Source organism: Chenopodium quinoa, unplaced genomic scaffold (genome assembly GCF_001683475.1).
Source record: "Chenopodium quinoa cultivar QQ74 unplaced genomic scaffold, ASM168347v1, whole genome shotgun sequence".
NCBI classification, from domain to species: Eukaryota; Viridiplantae; Streptophyta; class Magnoliopsida; order Caryophyllales; family Amaranthaceae; genus Chenopodium; species Chenopodium quinoa.
The window spans coordinates 5,206,578-5,230,464 of NW_018744626.1; the positions used below are offsets into that span (position 1 = coordinate 5,206,578).

At 33.8% G+C, this 23,887-nt stretch overlaps 1 protein-coding gene across 1 annotated transcript; it reads left to right on the forward strand.

The window, feature by feature from the left end:
- Positions 1-1,496: 1,496 nt before the first annotated feature.
- Positions 1,497-23,749, forward strand: LOC110700660 (DNA annealing helicase and endonuclease ZRANB3-like). Its single transcript, XM_021878233.1, has 23 exons — positions 1,497-2,138; positions 2,919-3,281; positions 3,753-3,885; positions 5,331-5,506; positions 11,359-11,432; positions 11,586-11,621; positions 11,701-11,791; positions 12,482-12,541; positions 12,751-12,910; positions 13,988-14,178; positions 14,701-14,802; positions 15,362-15,472; positions 16,950-17,015; positions 17,097-17,195; positions 18,462-18,602; positions 19,662-19,766; positions 20,834-21,127; positions 21,214-21,395; positions 21,467-21,569; positions 21,655-21,800; positions 22,132-22,211; positions 22,635-22,789; positions 23,127-23,749. Exons 1-23 carry the CDS (start codon positions 1,782-1,784, stop codon positions 23,472-23,474), a joined length of 3,573 nt encoding a protein of 1,190 aa, XP_021733925.1. The 5' UTR covers positions 1,497-1,781; the 3' UTR covers positions 23,475-23,749.
- The last annotated feature ends 138 nt before the right edge of the window (positions 23,750-23,887 follow it).

Sequence of the window (23,887 nt, forward strand, 5' to 3'; positions counted from 1 at the left end):
ATTTTAATGCAATAAATAACATCAAATTAGCTTTGCCATAGTGGTAGCGCATTGAATTTGACTTAAAAGTCTTGTGTTCAAGTCTTTATACAAAATAGTGTCTTGTTACCTTTAACTAATTATTTTTGTTGTAAACTTGATTTGTTTTACAATTTGAAATCAAAGCGTCAAGGAGCTCAAAATAAGCAAATGATCGAGCAGACATAGGTCGTTTGAAAGAAATACTACTCTTGTTTACAATGACAATAACAAAGATTTGTACTTGTAATTAGAAGACGTTATATTGGTGTAATAATTATACCAACATGAGGTTTAAAAGTACCAACAATCTAACTGACATTTGCTATTGTCATTTATGATTAGAGTAACAAGCTGTGAGACACACGCAAATTATGTGTGCAACATAAGAAATTAATATGCACGGCTCGATTAATTTTTTTTTTCCTAATATATTATCTACTTTATTCTAATAAAAAAAATATTAGTGGGTTTATAAATTGATGAAATCATAGAGAATAAAAGGTAAGATATGAGTACATTATAATTTTCATAGAGATTTCCCATAATATTGTTGAAATAAAAATCAATTCCCATAATACATTGATTTAAAAATAAATTCCCTACATAGTGTCCACGTAGGATCGTTTTTTTGCTTTAGGTTCAACTTAAAACCGCTAATGGTGATAGCGGATTTAAAAAAGAGACCGCCTCTAACATAACAAGTCTCTTTGCGTCCTTGGTTAATTCACAAGGCATAGTCTAGGAAAAATATTTCAAAGAGACCGCCTTTCAATACGACAGGTCTCTTTGTGTTCTTGTTAATTCTTAGACCACAACAAGAAATTACACTTATAACTTCAAAGAGACCGCCTTTCAATAAAACAGGTCTCTTTGACTTTATTTTACAAAAATTGCAAAACCGCTAATACCGTTAGCGGTTTTAAGTTGAACCGAAAACCAATCCTATGTGGACACTACTTTGGGAATTTGTTTTTAAAACGAAGCATAATGGGAATTAATTTCTATTTTAACAATATTAAGGGAAATCGTTCTAATTTTCATGCAAAATATGATTTCCCTAAAAAAAAAAAAATTAAATAAAATAAATGGGTGGTAGTTTTTATTTTTTATTTTAAAATGGTAGTTATATTTTGTAAATTATGGTAGTTTTCTTTTGAAAATTATAAAAGATGAAAGGGGTATTTTGGGAAAGTAAAATTTATCACCCAAAACCCCTTTTCACTTTATATATTACTATAGATTATTGACATGTACTTCCTCTGTGTGTAGACTGTAGACTACCACAATAATGGAGGTTTTATGGCTTTGTACCCTTTTGCTTTTGTTAATTGGCCAATGAGTTACAGTCTTAAATTAATTTTTTGATGTATGATGTAATTATATATGAAAATTTTAAAATGTATTTGAATCTGGACAATACACTATATAAAACTTGTACTATAGGCAAACTATGTCTCCTCTTTGCACTAGTTATTATGGACTATGGAGTACAAGTAACGGGTTTGACTTTTGTCGTTTCCAAGCCTTGGTAGACATTAATTAAAAGATGTTTTTATTTCAAATTTATGTTATTAAGTCACCAACACGATCCAATGCCATCTTTACATTGTGACGAGCGAAACCTATAAGTCAAAACCCGAAAACCGGCAATTTTAGGTCTTCAAACCTTCCTTTGCCCGCGTTTCCCCCTAAAACTCAAAAAAGAAAGGAAAACAAAGCAGTAAGCGCAGTGTACTAGAACCCACCTTCTTTAATCAACAATGGCGGAAGACCCATCTCCGCCATCACCAGAACTCACCGAAGAGTTAAAGCAAAGGATCGAAACCAATCGTTTACGTGCCTTGTCGCTTTTAGCCAAGCGCCAAGCATCCTCAATAACAAACCCTCAACACCCAATTGATTACTGGAAATCATTCAAATCACGGAAAGTAATTGACCCGTCAACCAATTTATCCGTTCCCTCCAAAAATGAACCTGTTTCTCCGCCTTTGAAGTTTCGGGTTCGACTCGAAATCTGTTCTCCTGATTCTTTCTCCATTAATCCTAGCCTAGTTCAAGGGTTTCGCTTTCCGGGTCAAGATGATTGCTTTCAAATTATAGAGGCTTGTCTTTCAAATGTAAGAATTTGGGGGTTTTGGGATTTATATTTCATTGTTGGGTTTTTGTTGAATTGGGGTTTTTTCTTGGATTTAAGCTTCATGTTTCAATTTTCATGGGTTTTGCGTTTTTTTTATGTGGAAATTGTGGTATGTATATTAAGCTTGATTTTGCCGGAAGTATTATCCAATTGTGTTTGAATGAACAAAATTTGTTGTATATTTTTCGCGGTGTGAGCTATGTTGTGAAATTAATAATTAGTGGCAACTTTGATTTATTGAAGTTGTGTTTTGCTTGACATTTGTTCCTTCTTGTTTGATAGTAATTGACCTAATCGTGGCATCCTGCAACCCTGGTTTGTTGCGAGAATGCAGTTCATACTAAGCTTGATTTGTTCTATATTTGTGTTTTGCTGGACCTGTATGCTTTTATGTTTGATGATTATTGCTGCATTTGATTCTATTTATGCTAAGTTGTCTTCAGATTTCATTTCTAGAGTTTATCATGAACGGGAACAGAACAAACTTGGATGTTCGATTAATTAATTTGTCAGTGAAAGGGTTTGTGACTTTGTATTTGTCCTTAACAATGCACAATCATCTGTACAATGTTTCTTTGAAAATATTATTTATATGGTGGTTGCTGAGCTTCTGTATGATGAATAACAATGTGAAGCTATGAGTTGGTGTCTTTAAGTGTGGTCACTACGCTGGAGCAATGTGTGTTGATTGTTGAAGCTATTCTAGTTTCTGCATAAACTTCCCTGAATTGTGTTGTTTCGTGTTCTCTTCTTTGACTAGGTTATTTCGACACATTATACACAAATCCATGGTGGTGGGAAGGCGTCTGTTTATAAGCTTACATATTACGATGCAGTTCTTAAATGCTTAAAGAACTGCATTGACATTGAAGAAGTTGAAGAAATACCATGGACAACTTATAATGTGATGATGAAACTTTCTCACTCCCTCATGCCTGGAAAATGGACACCGTGTAGGCCTGAGCATTTGTCTGATGAGAAGGTTGAGGAACTGATAAAGAAGCTGCCAAGAAAATTGTTGGATACTCTCTTGCCTTTTCAGCTTGATGGACTAAAATTTGGATTGCAAAGGGGGGGTCGGTGTCTTATTGCTGATGAAATGGGGCTTGGCAAGACCCTTCAGGTAGCATGAGCTTTGATGTATCAACTCACTTTCTTGCTTGGTTTGGAGTCGTATGCTTTTTTCCTTTCTTATTGTTTTGATTTTTGGTCCCTTCTTTTATATGAGTATTATGCTGTAACCTGAACCTGTGATGATCCTAATATTTAATTGTGGCCTAAATAATTTGCATGTGCTCATGAAGTTTAATTTGGTGATATGGAATATACATTGTTTAGGAGCCCTTGTGTAGAGGAGAGAGATAAAGATGGATAAAAAGAGGGATTCTTGTGATAAGGAGAGAGATAGAGAGAACCTTAGCTAAGTTTATTGATGTTACATTTTATTAGCAACTTCCAAATGAGGAAAATGTTTTGATCATCAAAATCCGAGGAAGGCTTTATAAATTGAATGATTATATATTACATTGTTATTTTGTTTGTTTCTTGCGGGGATGTAGTCCACTTCATTTACATGATGTTTTCTTGGTTTCAGGCCATTGCCATTGCAAGCTGCTTTGCCAATGAAGGCTTAATACTTGTTGTTTGCCCTGCTATTTTGCGCTATGCATGGGCTGAAGAATTGGAGCGTTGGCTTCCTTCTTATTTGCCAGCTGATATCCATCTCGGTACTGTCCTGGATGACCTTTACTATTAATTTCTTTAGCTAATACTCCTTTTTCTCTTTCATCCCTGTAAGGCTCTGTTCATTTCACCTTAAAAAAATAATATTAAGTAAAAATAAGTTCAGTTCAGTAAAAATAAGTCCAGTTCAGTAAAATTCAGTTATCTTAAAGAAGAATTATAGTAGAAAATCAGTAAAAATAATTTCAGTTCAGTATAAATAATTATACTTCAGTAAAATTAATTTAAGTTCAGTAAAAGTAATTTAAATTCAGCAAATATAATTTTGTTTCAGTAAAAATAATTTCAGTTCAACAATAATAAGTTGAAGTGAACGGGGCCTAAGAAGCCTATATTGGTGGGGTTAAATGCACCTTAAGATCTTTCCTGTCCTCTTAGGAATGGCAATCATTTTCATTGGATGAACTATGGTTAGAGCATAGCATTCTGATTGGATTAGAGAGTTTAGCCTGGGACTCATCATTGTTCTCTCAAATAATATCTTTGTAAATGAATGATAACTATTTAGATTGGCTATTTGCCTAGGTAGTTTAAAGACCATTTTTTTTCTTTGCTTATGGCTTACTGGCTTCTGATTTATGATCCGTTGTTCATTTTACCAGTATCTTGTTTCCATAATAACATTTAATGATGAGCTTAACTGTTGTAGTACTTTCTTATTATCTTTTTGTTAACATATGGCTTTGCAATTTTTGGCATGTTGATACATAAGTATACCACTTTTTAGCTAGAAGATGTATTGCTCTTAGGGTCCTTACTTCATTATAATCACAGACAAGAGTTTACGTGCTTGCTTTTGTTTTCATTACGGGTTTACGCGTGTGTAGGGTGTGTTGTAAGTAGCCCTATTAGCTACTGCCTGCGATTTTGGGAGTCGCTTCTGGCTTTTATTTTTTACTATAATTTTATTTTTAAAGAAAAGACTGCTTGATATCATCCACCTTAGAAAGAAATTGCTGATCTACTTCCTTCATCCTCTAAGGGTGTGTTTTATTCGCCTGATTTTCTTATTAGACCTTATTAAAACATATTTTTGTAATGAACTTGGGTTACCCTTATACTTATTTCTCCGAATTTATGTCATATGAACTTATTCAAAATAAGTGAAAATAAAGGTGAATAGAACATGGCCTAAGTGTATTACAAATATGGGAGCATTGTGATTTTTTTTCACCACTTTATCCCATATCTAACTACATATATTTTTGGCATATTATATGATGAAAGAATTTCTACATTACGTAAAAAAAAAAGTTGTCACAAATGCAAAAGTAGTCCTTTGAATCTTTGATTGAATGAAGTATAACTTATAGTTATTGGAAATCTGATAAGTATTGCTTGCTTTAGCTTCTTCTTACTAGATCAAATTGTAAAAGCGGTGATGCTTGTCTTGTTTTGATTTTAACACTTGTACATATCTTTTCTTCAGTATTTGGTTATAAAGACAATCCTGTGCATTTGAAGAGACGTCCAAAAGTTGTTGTCATTTCTTATACTATGCTTAAACGCTTGCGAGACAGTATAATGAAATGGGAATGGAGTGTCATGATAGTCGATGAATCACATCATATACGATGTTCAAAGAAGAAATCAGAGCCTGGAGAGGTAGATTATTACATTTCCCTTGTTTTATCGGAACATTGTTGGTGAGCACATGACTTGGCTGTAATTTTGTATGTTGGCTTAAACAATCCTAGATTTTGTTTCTAGTTGCATAATTTTGCTACAGTTGGTTATCTAAGTCGTAATAACATGAGTTTGTAAGCTCTAAACACTTGTTATGAGAAGAATGGATCATTTATAGAGTAGAAGATTAGATTTTTTTTTTTTTTGACCCAGATCATGTTATTATATAAAGAGGCTACTATGGGTTTTTTTTTTTTAATTTTTATTTTTAATTTTTTTTAACCTAACATTGTTATTCAGCTGTCTTAGCTGGTTTGTTTTAGGGGCCTTTGTTTTCCTTGCACCACTTTTGCAAGTACTTAATAGATAATTAATAGGTATGGGAAATTTAAAGTTGAAATTGTGATATTAGTATTGTGGTCGTAGGACTTTAGAAGCATTTCTTTATATTTTCAATTTAAGGATTTCTTGTCTTGTGGTTGTATGCTATTCTTACTACCAAAAAAGACTTCCTACTTTTTATATATATGTTTATTTAAAAGAATTGACATGGAAAATGGAGTGTTGATGGAAGCTTATTACTCTTCCATGATCCATTCAAGTTTTTGCCCTCTAAACGAGGAGGCGGTATGCTAGCAAAAACTTTAGCCCCTTAACATTGAACACCATTTCAAAATGCTTTGTCACGTATTAATACTCTATTGTGTTCAATGGAGCATTAGAAATGAGGTTATTTGCAAGAACGTGGGTGTGACAGGCATTGCACCCAAACTAAGGAAAAATCTCCAACGTTGGTTTGGGCATGTAAGAAGGAGACCCGAGGGAGCAGTGGTACGAAGAGTGTAAGAGTAGGACCATGGAGGGGTTAAATGAGGGAGAGGGAGACTGAAAATGACTTGGTTGGGAGGAGGTAGGAAGAATATGAAGTATATAGATTTGCATGAGGATGAAACATTTGATTGTAAGGGATCGAAGAGGAAGGTTTTTGTCGATGACTGCATGAAATAATCACTTTTGGTTCATGTAGTTGACCCAAGTATGGGATTAAGACTTTGATTGATTGATTGATTGTGTTTCATGGTACCTTTAAGGGTTATAACATTCTCCTAAAATTTGTTGAAAGTAATTTTTTTATCCTAAAATTTGTTGAACAATTCCCTTAAGAGTTAAGATATTCACCCTAAAGGATATATCTCTAATTTAGAGCTGACATTTAGTTGGATTAAATTCCTTTTGTGCTTTTAAAAATAAGAGTAATGTTATGTTGCACAATTGTGTGTATAGTGTCATCAAACTTATTCTGTTAGAGCAAATGGTTGATAATTGAAGTAATTAGCAAAGAACAATTAAGAATTTTGATAGTAAAAGAGACAAGAAATTGGAAGGTGTGAAAAACTGAAAATCCTTCATGCAAATGTTTGTATTGATTTTAATTATGGTTTACAAGAGTAATCTCCCACTAATTTCCACTCTAAAGCACAAGGGTTACAAAACAAGAACTCTACCTCTCAAATGTGTCTCTCTCAATTTGTGGATGAACAATAAAACCAATTGGGTATTTATATCCTCGATAAAGTGGGTCAGAGTATCAGGTTGGCACGTAGGATAAATGAATCCAGAAGCTACTGATTGTCTGGAACTGCAGCTGCACGGACGTGCCAAATTCGGCACAGATGTGCAGCCTTGTTCAGGTCAGCACAGACAGCTCACAATAAAACATCCATAACTTCTATTTTCTTATTGGAATTAAGCATTTGACCTATCATTGGAAAGCTCTTGAAACAAGCTTTCATCTCCAACTTGAATCACCTCAAAACTCCAAGTAGTTTGAGAGATATGCCCAGTTGAAGTTGACCCATCCAATGGTTCCTTGCTTAACACAATTAATTTATCCCCTTAGCTTTTATGCCTAGCATTGATAGATTCCCAAATCATATTCCAACATATTCTATTGAGTCATATTCTATTTATCTTATTTCGGAAACTTGTTACTAATTCTTTTTTATAATCATGCAAGGTTGGATCAAACTGAACCCAAAAGATTTAAACCTAAACTTCTTATTTCTAATTACTTACTTTTTTTTTTTTTTTTTTTTTTTTTTATAATATATATGATCGTGTGACTAAATATTGTAGAGGAAAAAAAAAACAAGAGATTTATGAAAAAACAGATTGAGACAAATTCAACAAGGTACTGTTTTTTCTTATACATTACGGTCAAAATCTAGTCCGAGATAGAAGCCAGATCAGAGCAGACCTTAACTAAAACAGATTAGAACGCCTTAATCAAGTCAAAATATATTTCAATTGGAGGAGAACATGTTCTGAACTTAGGGTTGTTGAATATGAATTCCATTGGTATCCTTTGTATTAGTAAAATTGTAGGCAAACCCTTTTATCTAATCAAGATATAAATATCTTGCTATCCCTCGTTTATAATCATCTCTTCTTTAATGGGGAAAAGTGGCTCCCCGTTTCTAGTTCCAGTAATACCATGAAAATTAGAAATTTAAAAAAGCTGGATCCCATGAAGAAGATCTACTACCTCTGATCAAATCATGTCAGATTTCTGGAATGATCTTGAACGTGAAATGGTGTAAGTCATTTAAAAACAATTTTCAATGACAAGAATATTTTGACTGTAGATAAATTCTTGAATTATATCACTATTTTGATAAGAGTAATGGAGGGAGAGGATCTTGGTTGGTGATTACAGAAGATATATTATTGGTTCATGTTGCCAAACCATCATTGGGGCTAGGTTCTGATATTGCAGTTGATGTAGGAACAATTTTATGGTGTGTTTTTTTTTTTTTTTTTTTTTTTTTTATAATTTTTTTTAAAAACTCAATTAGACTTTTTATCATGCTTCCTTTTATTCAAAATTTCTTTGCTCATTATATTATAGTGGAAACATTTTGCTTGAGTTAGACAATTGTAATAATGTGTGTTGGTTTATTTCATTTTTTAGATGTATTTTCCCCTTCACTGTTGATTATAATGCTAATTTGCTAAAGCTATGCCGATTGCTCATACCAAACTACATAGCCATTAATATCTAAATAGCCTTCTATTCTAATAGATTCAGTATGGTATAGACTTTCTTCTTTCATTGATATCTTTGGAAGCAGCTTTCTTTTGTGCAGTTTTTTAGGCTATATGTTTGTTGAAAAGAAGTATGAAACTGTTATGTTTGAGTAAGGAAATAGGCAGTTTACAAGGGGCTTGATGAGCTAGAATAAATGAGTGTTATTCTAACTGAGGTTGAGACGTATAACCATATACAATGAATTTGTTGAGACTTGAGTTCCTTCTTAAGGGTTTATTTTGCTTTCGTTATTGAGAAATGAATCCTTTTCTTTTAGAGGCTGAAAGGACGAGTGCAGTGCATCAAGAAGCCATTCTGAAGAAAATTATTGATCACTATTTTTTATAGTTTTTGTTTCAAAAGAATATTATTGAGGCCATGTTAGAGTCGTGAAGGGTGGGAAATTTATTGCTACGGGTGAGATGGAGTGGGATGATGTGCTTGGACCCTATTCATGAAGTATGGGAGCTTCTTCATGTATGACATGCTTTGGGTTTTTGTGGAGTCTTATTATTGAGAAGCTTCACCAAGTCTTTATTAGAATTATAGTGCTAGAGATCAACTTCTAATGGCATTATATATGGCTTGTTGATAATGTTCTATATTGGCATTATTTACAGTGTAACCAAAGTAGTATAATCAAAGGGAAGAGAACGAAGATTGAGTGGTAGGGTTTGAAGTGACAACATCATTTTAGTGGGTGTGGTTTATTCTGAGTATCATCTTGTTTATGCTCAAGCGTTTTTAACGTAATGGAGCTCAACTTTAAGCTTTCTATTAAAATTAAAAATATGTTCATTATTGGCATGTATGTCTGAATTAAAGGTTCAAAGATATTGATCGATAGTCACGGTGCATTAGTTATGAAACCAAAATTTGAAATTTGTAAAGAATTTAAAATGAACAAAAAAACCTCCAAATTATCTCTTGATAGTCTTGAAATGAACATAAATCATACGTATTTTATTTTGTTTGCTGTTGTTCATGAGTAACAAATCTATCTGTGGTCAATCTCATATTTTAATGTAATTGAGCTTTTAAACTTTTTTGAAATTGGTATATTCATATATTTAAACAAACACAAACAAGTTTTAGCTAAGCCTGGCTCAAGCTGCTCATTAATAGTTTGATTCTTGTATTCAGATAGGTGTAGCTGGAAGTTGGATAAGATCATGTAAATCATGTTGGTTGAGCTTGGAAGGGCTTTTGAGAAGAGAAAAGAGTTCATCTTTGGCATTGATGAGGTTGTGATGACAATGAAAAGAATGGAAGATGGGTGCATGAATGCATGATCATGCTCTTGAGCTCACAAACAACCATAAATACCCATCCACCCAATGTTAAACTTTTTCATAAGGCATTTGATTAGGGTGTGCTAAGAAAAGCGCAGTGTAGTCATCCAGTGTTATTTATACATATAGTGAAGCTAACTTTGTGTCACAAGTATTGACGACTATAAATTTTGAGTACCAAATGTAAAGTTTGTAGCTTGACATGTTTAGTCGACTTAACAGTCTTGTGATTTTGTGAGCGGTCTGCCTATTATGAGCTAAACTTTCTTGCAGAGGTGAATATTGTATCAGCAATTTTCCTATGCTACTAGAATTTGATAAGTCCTAAACTACTAGAAATTGATAAGTGCAATAGGGTATCATCAAATCATTCCCTGTCGCCTATGGCAAAGGTCCCTTTGGTAGTTGGTACAGAAGGTAAAGCAGTATGTCCATTAGGTTAAGTCATTTTTATTGATTTTTGGGCAACATTACGAGGAAGAAAGTTGATTGAGCAAGAGCAATCCATTTATGCAGACCCAAGAAGTTTAGGGTCATTAAGGGGTTTGGTGGATAAATTAGAATTATATTCAGTTTGCCGTGGAAAAAAAATTCATTCAACCCTCTTTCTTAAGTAATCCTTCCCATAGAGTAAGACATGCCTATGAATTCGGAAACGTATATGCTGTCTCTCTTTTTTTTTTTCCTTGTTGAGCCTCATGATGTGGGTTCTGAAGTAGAGGAGAGATTACCTTAACAGAACATTTGTTAAAGCTCAAATTACATCTCTTAAATGGGAGCGGAACTCTGGCATTTTCTCTTTAGAAGCTAGCAATAATGAGTGATGATCAATGAATTATATTGGCTTACAACAATAACAATGTGTAAAATAAGTTATATTGATATGATCTATTTTATTTTATTTTTTAATTTTTTTGTGATGTGATATGATCTGAACTCTCTCTCTCTCTCTCTCTCTCTCTCTCTCTCTCTCTTGTTTACAGTGGTTTGATCTGATTTGAAGTAAGGTGAATTGAACTGAGTCTTACCGTTTTACTTTAGAATGTAGAGTAGTCTCTTTTTTTTTTTTTTTTTTTTTTTTTGACGGGATAGAATGTAGAGTAGTCATTGATGGGTATCTACCCGTCCAAGTTATCACAAATATATTGTGCCACAGCAATTTTGTTTTTTCATTATTAATGTTCCATTTTGGCTGCCAGTGCTCTAGTCTAAATTAGTCAATGCGATGAAATTTTAAATCTGAACAGAGTTGGACATGAAGAACAGAATTTGTACAAGGCCCATTCGCTACCATTCTTTTGCTTGAAATTAGATACTATGTATCATGGTTATTAAAATATTGGGTTTTGTCATTTGCAAATGATCCAACTGCAAGTCATTTATTATGTAGTATCCTTAATTGCTTTTTGCCCAATAATACACCTTAACTTGATGCCTTTTCTTGTTAATAGATACAAGCTGTTCTCGATGTGGCATCTGAGGCTAAACGCATAATTCTGCTGTCAGGAACACCATCTTTGTCAAGGTTACACATGCAGCCAAAGCTTCAACAGTGCAATTAATGGCATTATCTTCATAAAGTCTTGGCATTCTATTTATAATCTTGTCATGCTGTGGATATTTTTCTTTTAATTTCTGTGAATGTCTAAACAGTGAAATTCTTGCTAGGTGATCATAGGCCATTTGATATTTATCATCAGATAAATATGTTATGGTGAGCTTCTTTATCTTATGTTGCATAAATCTAACTTTCCTTGCCTTGTGAATTTCTAAGGTGATTTTTTCTCTTTTAGGCCTGGCCTGCTGGGTAAGGACAAGTATGAGTATGCAAATACTTATTGTTCTGCAAAACTTATCAACAATCATAAAGGAAAGGCATTCATGGTAAAGTTTGTATCCTTCATTGAATTTCAATTACCTCATCCTTATCTAAGGAAAAGAACTACGTAAATTTTAAAAATTAAGCATTTGTTCAAACTATTTTTTTAGGTAATGAATGAGTTATCCATCTTTTGTTTATATAGATTAAGACACATTTTAAAATGCTTAAAGTGTATTATATGTACATTGTCGTACATTCAGTGGCAAGTCTTTACTTGAGTTGTATGGAAGAAATGTCTATGTGTAATCAACCTACATAATTGGAGCAGTACTTGGTTTGGTTAAGATATCCACTATCCAGGGTATTCCTTTCTTCTTAGAATATTAGCTTGTACTTGGTGTTAAATTCAATCCAAACTAGATTGAGCTCCTTTGGAACATTTTGTTTCGTCTCTAAAGAACTAGTGCCATTCTCAACGCAAAATTGGGCTTGACACATGAAATCTATATTCGGCTATAACTAATAATACTTTCGTGATATTGTTCGTGAAAGAGTTCACCTCCCAAAGTCCCAGGGCTCTCTTTGTATCGATTGCCTTGTTGCAGAGAACAAGTGATCCTCTTTTTTTTTTTCCCCACAAATGTAATTATTATTAAGTTTTGGCTGTGTAGAAGTAATTTAATTTAGAATTTATTACAAGTCTCTGTAATTATTGCAAGTCAATTAACCCAATCTTCCTGCATCTGTTTTAGGATGTTTCAAGGGGCACCCGTTTGGAGGAGCTGAATGTTTTACTTAGACAAACTGTCATGGTGTTCCTCTCTTCTCTACTTGATCATGGATCTATTGAGCTTTTTTCATCGTATATACTCTGTTCATATGCATGTAACTAGTAAAGAGTTTATTGGTTGATAAACTTTTGAGTTTCTTTGTTGCAATTTCTTTTCTGCTGATATTTGAAATTTGGATATTTCTTAGACTACATATATCCAACTTACCTATATTCGCTTCTGCTTTATAGATACGTCGTTTGAAGGAGCATTTGCTAGTGCAGTTACCGCCTAAACGTAGACAAATTATAAGCTTATCTTTAAAAAAAGCAGACATTGTTATTGCAAAGAATGTTGTGGCAAATCTGGGAGAGTCACATACTAATCATGCTGGTAAAGATGGTGATAACGGTACGATATAACTCTAAGATTTAAATTTATTTGCAATGTCATGATTTTGTCTTTTGTATTGTGTCCTTTTCCTATTTACTTATGATTTGGAGTGATCATGCTCAAGTTCAGCTTTGCCTTAATTACACTGCAGCTCATAAGGATAAATACATGTGTGTACTCTTTTTTAGCTTTTATATGTACATGTTCCATTTACCTATGGTCTTATAGGCATGTAAGAGCTTGGGAAATCAAGCTATATGAGAATAATACATCTTTTTGAGCTTTTAGATGTACATGTTCCATTTACCCATGGTCTTATGGGCATGTAAGAGCTTGGGAAATCAAGTTATGTGAGAATAATACTTCAAACTGCCATCAAGGCTTTAATGAGTAATGACATGTGTCTTCTTTGTCGGTTCATAATAAAAGAAATTATAAATATGTGAAAGCCTTCCAAAGGCTTCACTGAGTCTTTGCTTGTTTGTGGGTTTGTTTATTGAAATGTAATGATTCTTTACATTTATCTTTGCTTGGTTGGTTGTCATAAATCATAATCACTACAATCCAAAGATGCTTAATTGCTTTCCCTCTACTCTATTTACACTCGTACTTTCTGATCCCTTGAGGCTTTTTTTTTTTTTTTTTTTTTTTTTTTTTTTTTTTTTTTTTGGGGGGGGGGGGGGGGGCGGGGGTTGGTTTCCTTTTCTTTTCTGCTGTTATGATATTTGTACCTTGTTTCCGTGTTTTTTTTTTATTTTTTATTTATTTATTTATTTTTTTAATATAAAAAGGATACTATCAGTCTCTAATATAGTATAATAGTATTAAGCTTTAAAATATCCGTTGCAAATTCAATGATATATTATAAGGTTTTTATTTTTTTACAAAAATGTATATACAACCAGATCAAAGTTAATTTTAGACTGATTCTTGCTTGTTTCCTCTAGTATGTGCTGGTATGGTAAATGTGATAAGTTAGTAAAGTAAATAGGTCAATCATTTATGTCTACATTGGTGGTTTCAAATTGAATTATGATCCCTCATGATGGCACCAGATAGATGGTTCTCACTTTGAGGTGATTCTTTTTGCTGCAGACACTGGAGGGCATGACCGAGAGCTCTCTGATCAAGTGCTTGGTATTTCTAAGGTGCTTGGATTTTTTGAGTGGCTTTCCCTTCACCCTATTGTTACCGAAGCAGGTGACTCAAATAATACCGAGCTGGATGCGAGTTCTCACAAAATGATAATATTTGCTCACCATCTCAAGGTCCTAGATAAATTACAGGTGAGGGGCTCTTCATTTTTCTCTTGCTTCAGGTGTTGCCAATGTTGGCTCACCAACTTTAAAAATGATGGAATTGTTATGTCATTATTAAAGCTGCAAATATATCGTGATAGTTGTGTTCTCTGGCTGTATAAATTTACTTTCAGCAACCGCAAAATGATAAAATGGAATCCATTCATTCGTAAGAGGACCACCTTTTCATGGACCAATGTACATTATAGTTAAGAGAAATTAGCTCGCTCCTTTTACCCCACCTCTTTTCCTGTTAAGAAACTACCCTTTAGTAGCAAGCTACATAGGGACTTCCATTTCCATGGTAATTGATAAATCTGTGGGGCATGGCGATTTCCATGAAACAGAAAGCCCCATTTAAACCTAAGATAAGGCTTATATCTTTTTTTTTTTTCTAAATTGAGCAGGAAGTTAACAAATCTAAGATTAAATGGAAAAGATTAGCTATTTGGAAGTGTTATGTGTATACACTTCTTGTGTTTATTCTTATGAATGGTTACCCAATTTCAGGCGTTCCTTTGTAACAAAGGCATTGGTTTTGTACGCATTGATGGTAATATACTTGATTGCGACAGGCAAAATGCTGTGAGGTCATTTCAGTCATCAAAAGAGGTTACTTATGCTCTTTATCCTCACTTATGCTCTATATATTGTCATCGTTTGATGCTTTGCAATTTTCACTGTATTTGAATTTGCCTCTAGAATTTAGTTGATTGTTCCTTCCAACTTACTATGAGTTCATTCTATGTATGCAAGCTCAATGTGTTCCTATCCATGTGCTGACCACAGTGACCAGTGTGTATGTCTTCCTATCCATGTGCTGACCACAGTGCCAGTGTTCCCTCTAATTTTCATGTCTAGCAAAGTTTTAGAAATATCTTAGCATGCTTTTTTATTTAAAGACATGCTTTTACAATTACTCTAGTTTCTACTACAGAAACACGTCATCATCCTGTCTTGTTTTGAAGAATTTAATAAAAAAGAATTATGGAAGCTGTTATACTTGTAGATGGATACATTTGGTTGAAATGATGAATGGATCAACCCAGATAATGTGCATTATTATCAAAATTGAATGAGTTTATTATAGTGATCTTAAAGGTGACAATAAATTTTGACTGGCATAATGATTTGATATCCTGTATTTATATTCAGAAATTATGTGATGTAGGTCAAGATTGCCATCATCGGAATTACAGTTGGCTATGCAGGACTGGATCTTTCAGTGGCTCGTAATGTGGTATTTCTGGAGCTACCCAAAGACCCAACTTCCTTGCAGCAGGTATAGTTGAGCTGGTAATTGATAATGTGCTGAAGTCCATAGATGTATAATTTATTTATTTATTATTTTTTTTACGGTCTCCAATGCACACCTTTGACTATCACAAGTGACTTTGTGCGCTATACTCTCAAAATTTCTATGTAAGTGTGCATGTTTGCTTTCTAATTGTGCTTAGCGTTTTAGGACTTTGGTTGAAATAATAGATCCTTTTTCAAGAGGACTATGCTCCTTTTGAAGCTTTTGTGTTCTATCTTCATTTCAAAAGTGAGGGCTTGGAACAAAGTTGTCTATGTAGCACGACTTTGGCTATCTGTGAAATCTTCTTGTGAGTATCTTTGACCGGTATTATGATGAATGTGAGAAATTAATTGCAACATGAAGTAACATTTTTCACTCCAAAGGTTGCACACTTTTTTTTTTTCTTTCCCTTTCTATAATGTTTTCTTTTTAAAATGAGATAAATAAATAAATAAATAAATGAGAGGGAGAGAAGGATGAAATCGTATAATGAAAGTAGGAAACAATGACGCGTCTGGACTCTCCCTCTTAACTTGAACTATTTTGGAGATGAAGCATATAAGGGTACGCAGGAAAACATGTGTTTTGATTTCTATAGAAAAAAACCAACACCTTCAATTTTGAGCATGGAATGGACCAATGTGTAACATGTCTACTGTAGGATGTGTAAATTCTTGTGGTTGATTTCATGAGTTGAAGATACGGTTTCATTGTGATTGCAGGAACACATATGATGCGTTGATCACAGACCATGTCACGAATGTCACAATGCAAATTTGATTTCAAACCTTTTTAGGATTTTATTGTAGTTGTATGTGATTAGAATATTTAAAATAGAATCAATAGATTAGTAGAGGATTACAGCCTTTAGTGGGGAGACATGGGGAATTTTTCACTATATCTCTGAATAGGAAGTAACTTTTGTGTGAAACATGGGATGTAATGTTAAACAGGTTTTTCAAACACCCCCTGTTTATACAGACAAGATCACAGGTGGTTGAAACACCCCCTTCTTGATACGGACAAGAGCACAGGTTTTGAAACACTGCCTATAGATACTGACGAATTTGGTTTGGTCTATTATAAAGGATTTTCATGGAGTGGAGGGAATTAGAAATCATAAAGAAGATAGGAAAGAAAGAAATGTGAAAGGAAAAATAAAACCCAACAGATCTCATCCTGGGATTTGAACTCAGGACTTTCAGTTTACGACTCTTGCACTTCACCACTGTGCCACTTCTCTTTAGTCATTATCGTCTCTTGATTTATTTCTATCCAATTTTGAGGGCCCTGTGTGGTTGCATCGCCCCTGTTTGAGACCTATCTTCTAACAACACTTCTTCCTTCTATTAGCTTAGCCACAGCTCTTTTTCAATGTCATTTACTAAGCACATTTGCTATCTGTATTATGATTGATTTTGAGTAGAACTTTGATTAACCTTTGCAGTTGCTTGTTTAGGCTGAGGATAGAGCGCATAGAAGAGGACAAACCAATGCAGTCAACATTTACATATTTTGTGCAAAGGTTTTCTCTCTCCCTTTTGGCTATCATATCCTTATTTTAGATTATGTGATCTTCATGTTTAATTTTGTCATGGAACTCTAGGATACATCTGATGAATCACGCTGGCGAAAGTTGAATAGGAGCATTCAACGTGTTTCATCTGCAATTGATGGGAAGTATGATGCAATAAGAGAGATTGCGGTACTCTTTCTTTTCTTCTCCCAGTGGATTGTATGATCATTATTGTGGGAATACAGATAGAGTGTGGAGGATATCATATTGAATGTTTATCTAGATTTTCAATAATGTATAAAAAGAAGGGATTAGGGAACATAGAGGAGTGACACTGGAATTAAATTGAGTTATAAATTCAGACTGCTATTTATTGTCAAGGAAGATAAAAATTTGGGTTTTTCTATATAGTAACCCTGTTTTTTTTCACTTTTCTACATTGTGCCCCAACATATATCACTTTCTACACTGTAACCCCAATCTATTTTTTGCTTCCATACGGTAACCTTGCTGTTATCCTGCCGTTACAAAATTCCGTTAGTGGGGCCCACTCTCCATTATTAGTATTTTTTTTATCGATTTACGCGCTGAAAAATATTCCGTCAAAGGTTTCGGGGGCTATTTTGGATCTTAGGGGGCTAACTGAGCTCAGATTTGGCAAAAAAAAAATAACGTAAATGCCTTGTTTTGCTTATTAAGAAATGTCTCGATTTACGTGTTCACATTTTAACACACAAAACGAGGCATTTACGTTATTTTTTTTTGCCAAATCTAGGCTCAATTTGGACCCCTAAGGGCCAAAATATCTCTCGAAACCTTTGACGGAATATTTTTCAACGCACAAATCGATAAAAAAATATTAATAATGGAGAGTGGGCCTCACTAACGGAATTTTTTAACGGCAAGGTTACAGTATGGAAACAAAAAATATACAGTGTACAAAGTGATATATGTTGGGGCACAACGTAGAAAAGTAAAAAAAAAACAGGGTTAATATATAGAAAAACCCTAAAAAAATTTAAAGCTTGGTTCTTAGGAGGCAGTATTGAGGAATAAAAATATAAATCAAGAAAAATTCATGCTAATGTCTATGGTTATGCTACCCAATGTGCTGATACTTTTGGTTGTAAATGACTAAAGAGATACGTTTGGGTAAACTAGCATTACCATGGGCATTGGAACATGACTTCTCTAACAAATTTTCATATAAATTATTCCCATCACCACAGATATTATCACCTAACAAGTAGTTGATAAAGGGTTATAAGATGAATTATAACTTGGACTTGTTGGACAGCTCTTTAAAGATTAAAAGTTGCATTACAAATTGTCCAAAACTTTAGTATCCAAGAATATGATTATGTTATAAAAATATTGGGAAATTGGTTTCCTCGATGCATGATGTCTATTTGTTATGTAGACTTTTGAAGTGAAATTCGTTTTAATTACAAACAGGTTGATAATGTATCATGTATCAGAAACATGAATTTATTTCAAAGTGTGAATTCAAGTTATGCTGCTCCATCTATTGAGAAGTGTCCAACAGATGAAAACGTACAGCAGAATGGAGCAGAGTATGATGATGATGATGTTAAGGTAGGTAAATGAGAACTCGAGACATTGGTCAATAATTGTAACATGCTGATTCATGATGCTTTAGTACTAAAATCTTATAATTTTAGGCTTGCTCATGTCAAGATTGTCATGGTATAACATGCTCTGAAAACACTTGGAATTTGAATTTTACTTTCCCTTGCTTACTTCCCCCCTTGTTTGAATTTTTTATTCATCATTTAGAAAACCCTGTAAATAAACAGGAGAAATGAAGTATACTGCTACAAAGATACACAACCCATGGACATTGGTAAAAGTCATTTTTTATTTATGGATACTAGAAATCTAAGGAAGTCAAGTGAACTGATAACAGATGGACATGACCTGTTCCCCTTATACCTCCAAACTGCTGACATTAAACTCTCATTCCTATATGACATTGTTCAACTGGGTTTTCTATTTAATATATATTGCATATGGTTTAAACCTAGATACTTTGGTTCTCTCCCACATTGTCATGAAAATTACCTTAATGGATGACATTTGCCCGATCCAAAACATCTTGGACAGTGACAATGTCACAGGGTTAGATATATATTGTAGCTCAAAGTCGGTTGAGTCTAGATTCTAATGCTCTCCTACTCCACATGTTTCCAGTTTTAGGTAAATATGACCTGTATCTCGGTTACAACCTGTTCAGTAATATATGGTTGGTATTGCACTGCATAAACTTAGGCAGTAAGAAGTGTATCATATTATAGTGTATTATTATGAAATTAAGGATACTGGACTTCTCAATATTTCTTTTATCTACAAAGGTCAGGGGGCAGCTCATCAAATTATCTGACCATCTTGAACAAGGGTGCTGATATATATTTTACTAGATTCTATATTTTTATGTATAGATTTCTTGCCTGCAAGCACCCACTATGGTAGTTGGAGTAAGAAAAAGATTATCAAATTTCATAATTCGTGGTCCTCTCTGAATAGAGAATTCCATATATTAGGGAATTCCATGTATATAATTCTCATACAAGAAGTTTGTGTTTCATCAATCTTGTATTTGTAGGTGATGACTCTTATGTTCAATATGTTATGCAGACAGATGAAACGGTTAAAGTGACACAGGAGTTAACTAAAGAGAATGATTGTTTGGCTATAAGTCAGAGCTTTGTCCAAGTAAATATGGATTCACTGCGCTTTGCGGTGAGCATTACACATACGTTTTTACTTCATTTAAGTATTATACTCCTTTCTTTCAAATAAACTTGGTGTATCCTCATTCTAGCACGCCACTAAAATCTGTGCGTGAAGTCGTATGAGTTTGTATGTGTTATACATAATCAATTCAATTGTTATGTATATGATTGATACACTTCATGCACAAATATACTTTTGCAGCTTAACAAGAATAAGTTTATCCCGTTTGCCACATTAACTGCTGAAGTTTGGTGTTTGGGGGGGGGGGGGGGGGGGGGAATAAGAATTCAAATCTATGTGGAGAATTTCAACACCCAATTCAATACTTTTATGTATGTCTTAGCATTAAATTGCTAGTTATGGAATGGTCTGGTAGAAGGTCATTTAGTTTGGATTTATTTAACAATGCGGACTACCACCAATCATTTCAGGATGAGATTTTTGAATTGCTTCTTTCAATCTTTCCAGGGGTATCTATGTGAATATTTCTTTCCCTTTAATTCTGATATTCTTTTGCACTTTGGTAAATGCAATAGCTGTTGTCTGTGTGTGTGTTATTAAACGCGGACTACAGTGAAGTTGTCTGTCTGAAAATCTATCTTAGGCATGCTACACAGCTACAAGTTGTGTGGAAGTAAATACTTTTGCACTTCATAATGTAACGCATGCCCCTTGGAAGAGTAGTGGTTTCTCTATTCTTTGTTTTTTCAAGATTTTCAGTAATTGAAGTACAGCTGTAGAAGAAACCCTTGGAAGAGTAGTGGTTTCTCTATTCTTTGTTTTTTCAAGATTTTCAGTTATTGAAGCACAGCTGTAGAAGAAACCCTTATATATCTGTAAAATATAGATTATGTGTTTTTTACATTTCGAAAAATAATATTTGGCAATGATGGGATTTAACCTGGATTGTTATTATGGTAATTTATGTTTGATTCTATCTTGTTGAATACTAAATTCAATATTTCCAATTTTGTTTCCTCGTTGCTGAAAAATATGTTTTGATATGAGTCCACCTTCAATTTGCAATTTGTTTGTCCAATGAATAATGACTATAATCTTTACCTGAGCTGTAGGTGAGTCAGTATACTGGAAGAGTCCACTTGTGCATTTGTGATCTTGCAGAAGATTCAGCACCTAGATCATTATCTGAAAATTTCCGGATAGAGGAAATCTCTGCTGATCCCAGCGAGTGGACTTCTGTCTTCATCAAGGAGAATCCTACTTGCCAGCTTGCTATTGTGAGCTTCATAAATGAGTGGAAGAACCTGAAACACATTGAAAAGAAGAAGTTGTTTGGAAAGCCTTTGCAGTTACCTTTAGCCATTGAACTATTGCGTCTCAGTGAAAGCAACAACCACGATAGAAATGTACATTCAATGGCCATGAATTTCTATAGATTTATTGTATTATCAGAATTACACTCTTCTAAAACATATTTAGTGCATCTTCTCAGGGACTTTTGAAAGGAGGAAGCAAGAGAAGGCATACACCATTATTTGAAATAAGTTGCCCTCAATCTAATGCATTATTTAAGCAAGTTTGTCTCCTTGATGGTAGAAAGAAGAAGACATTGCACTTACAGTATTGGACACTAATGGATGAACCCTTGTGCAAATTCTGCCAAAACCCTTGCCAGTGAGTATGATTTTGCAGTATCCTAGATCTCTTACAGTTGTTCATTATTGAAATTAACTCTCTGCTTTCAGAGGTATTTTTTCCAAGAAGCCCAAGGGTTTTTTCGATCTTTTCTGTTCAAATGTCTGTTATGATAAGTATCGCTCAATGACTAGTGGCAGATACCTTCGTCAGGTTCGCATCTTACACTCGTGTCAGTATTAATGTGACACTAGTCTTTCAAATTTTATGTCTTGAACACTGTTATTTGGGGTTTCAGGAGCTATTTCAAATTGAACGTGGTGTCTGTACAAATTGTGAGCTCGACTGCCACAAACTTGTGCAGCACTTATTACCATTAGCAGTGGAAGATAGAGAGAAGTATATCGAGCGTGAGGCGCCACAATTGACTAAGCACAGAAAATTGTATGAGGCCATATCATACTATGCTATATTATATTTTAGCTGTGGCTTGTGATGTCTTATGTCATGGTTAATACAAGTACTTAATAGTTTCGCATACATGGTAATGATGACATTTTCTGTAAGATTAGACTCATTTGTCATACGTTAAGTCTTTCAGGACATGTTAACTCTACAATGTATTTCTAAATTATCAGGAAAAATTGAAGTATATATAGATCATCAGTAAAATTCAAATGCCATATGCTCCATTGTTTATTGCATTTGTGAAATTTTGAGTATCACTTACACTTTTTTTTCCCCTTTCCGAAATGCCATAATTTGAAAATATCAGGCTTGACAAACTTGTTCGTGAACCAACTGAAGGTAATGCCTGGCATGCAGATCACATAATTGCTGTGTTCATGGGAGGAGGTATGGTACATTTCTTTCAATCTGCATGTTTTTTCTTCATTCGCTGCTATATTTCTGTCCTGAATGGTTTAGTTCTGTGATGGGTGCTTTGTTTATTTGAATACAGAATGCAACCAATTGTAAACTGCAATTTTATAGGATTTTAGTTCATTTATAGACAGTACCTCCTTTTATTGTTCGTCATACTTTTGCCTCTGTATAAATGTTTCTATATTGAAGGAAATTCCAAAACAATATGCACTCTTTTCTACTAGTAGATTTTTAACCCTTTGGTTTTATGTAAATTCCACGTGATTTGTTTAATTTAATATTTCATAGTACTGTGTTAGTTAAAATTACTTAATATGAGGGTTTTTTTTTTTTTTTTTTTTTTTTTTTGGGGGTCATCTATGAGCTACCTTTTCACTATATTCAACTTTGCAGGTGAGTGCACATTAGAAAACATGAGGACCCTATGTGTGGCATGTCATGCTGCTGTTACTGCAGCCCAACGTACCCAACGATGTATGGAAAATAAGCTATATAGGAAGGCATTGGCCAGTTTCAGAAGAAGTAATAAAAAGAAGACACTGCGTAAGGTATGTTATACTTCATAGTTATTCTTCAAATACAAGAATTGTTTCAGAGCATTATAGTAGTATTTTACACCTATTTCCAAAAAGATATGTCGACAGCTAAATTATATTACAGTGCAGCGTTGATGAAAAAACATAAGCAAAGCTGCAAAGGCACATATTAACTTAGAGGTGAAAAACAAACGAGAAAATAATAAAAAAAAAAAAAAAAAAATCTTATGATCAGTTGTATAATTTTTTTATTACCCTTGATCGTCGAGTTACTATAGATAAAAATGGTTACTCTTTAATTGCAAAAATTATGCTGTTTAAACTTTATTTCACTAATCCTTTTGTACAGAACCAAAGTTCTGCAATGGAAGAGAAATTAGACGATGACAGTGAGTTACTGATAGATGTACCTGGCAGCAATTATTCTAAAGAATCTGTAGAGAAGAAAGATGTACCTGGCAGCAATTATTCTAAAGAATCTGTAGAGAAGAAATATATTATACCTGGCAGCAATTATTCTGAAGAATCTGAAGAGAAGAAAGATATAATACCTGGCAGCAATTATTCTGAAGAAAAGAAAGATATAATACCTGGCAGCAATTTTTCTGAAGAATCTGAAGACAAGAAAGACGATAGCAGCCTGAAACAACCATTGATTGCCGACTTCTCCAAATTTAGCTTCACTGGTACCTGTTGAGTCTATCTTAGCATGCAACAGTGAAATTCAAGGCACTAAGTTTGAGCATACTGATGTTTTTTGGAGCAGCTTTTTGAAGGAGTTTTGTAGGAGATTGTATGCAGTAGGTCTTGTGCGTATTATGATTTTGCTGTAATATTGTTTAGTCTAGGATACATGTAATCAATTGTCAGGTAGTACAGGAAATTTAATGTATGAATGAAGTGTATCTTATTGCAATTGTTGCATGAAAATTTCAATATATTAATTATAAATTTCAATTCTAAAATGCTTGAAATGTTCTTTATATATGTCATTTGTAAAATGCTTTGGACACAAAATTCTCCCTCTTGTAAACTGCAATGCCAGTTTCCATGCAAGAAAAAGGCTCAACAGAAGAGGGAGGGGATAATTGGAACAATGGTGTAAATTGA

Bases quoted from the DNA above. Each gene is read 5' to 3' on its own strand.
- LOC110700660 (XM_021878233.1), top strand. From the start codon at position 1,782: ATGGCGGAAGACCCATCTCCGCCATCACCAGAACTCACCGAAGAGTTA. The intron at 11,792-12,481 runs GTAAAGTTTGTA...CATCTGTTTTAG, and splicing joins ATAAAGGAAAGGCATTCATG to GATGTTTCAAGGGGCACCCG. The intron at 17,196-18,461 runs GTACTCTTTCTT...AATTACAAACAG, and splicing joins ATGCAATAAGAGAGATTGCG to GTTGATAATGTATCATGTAT.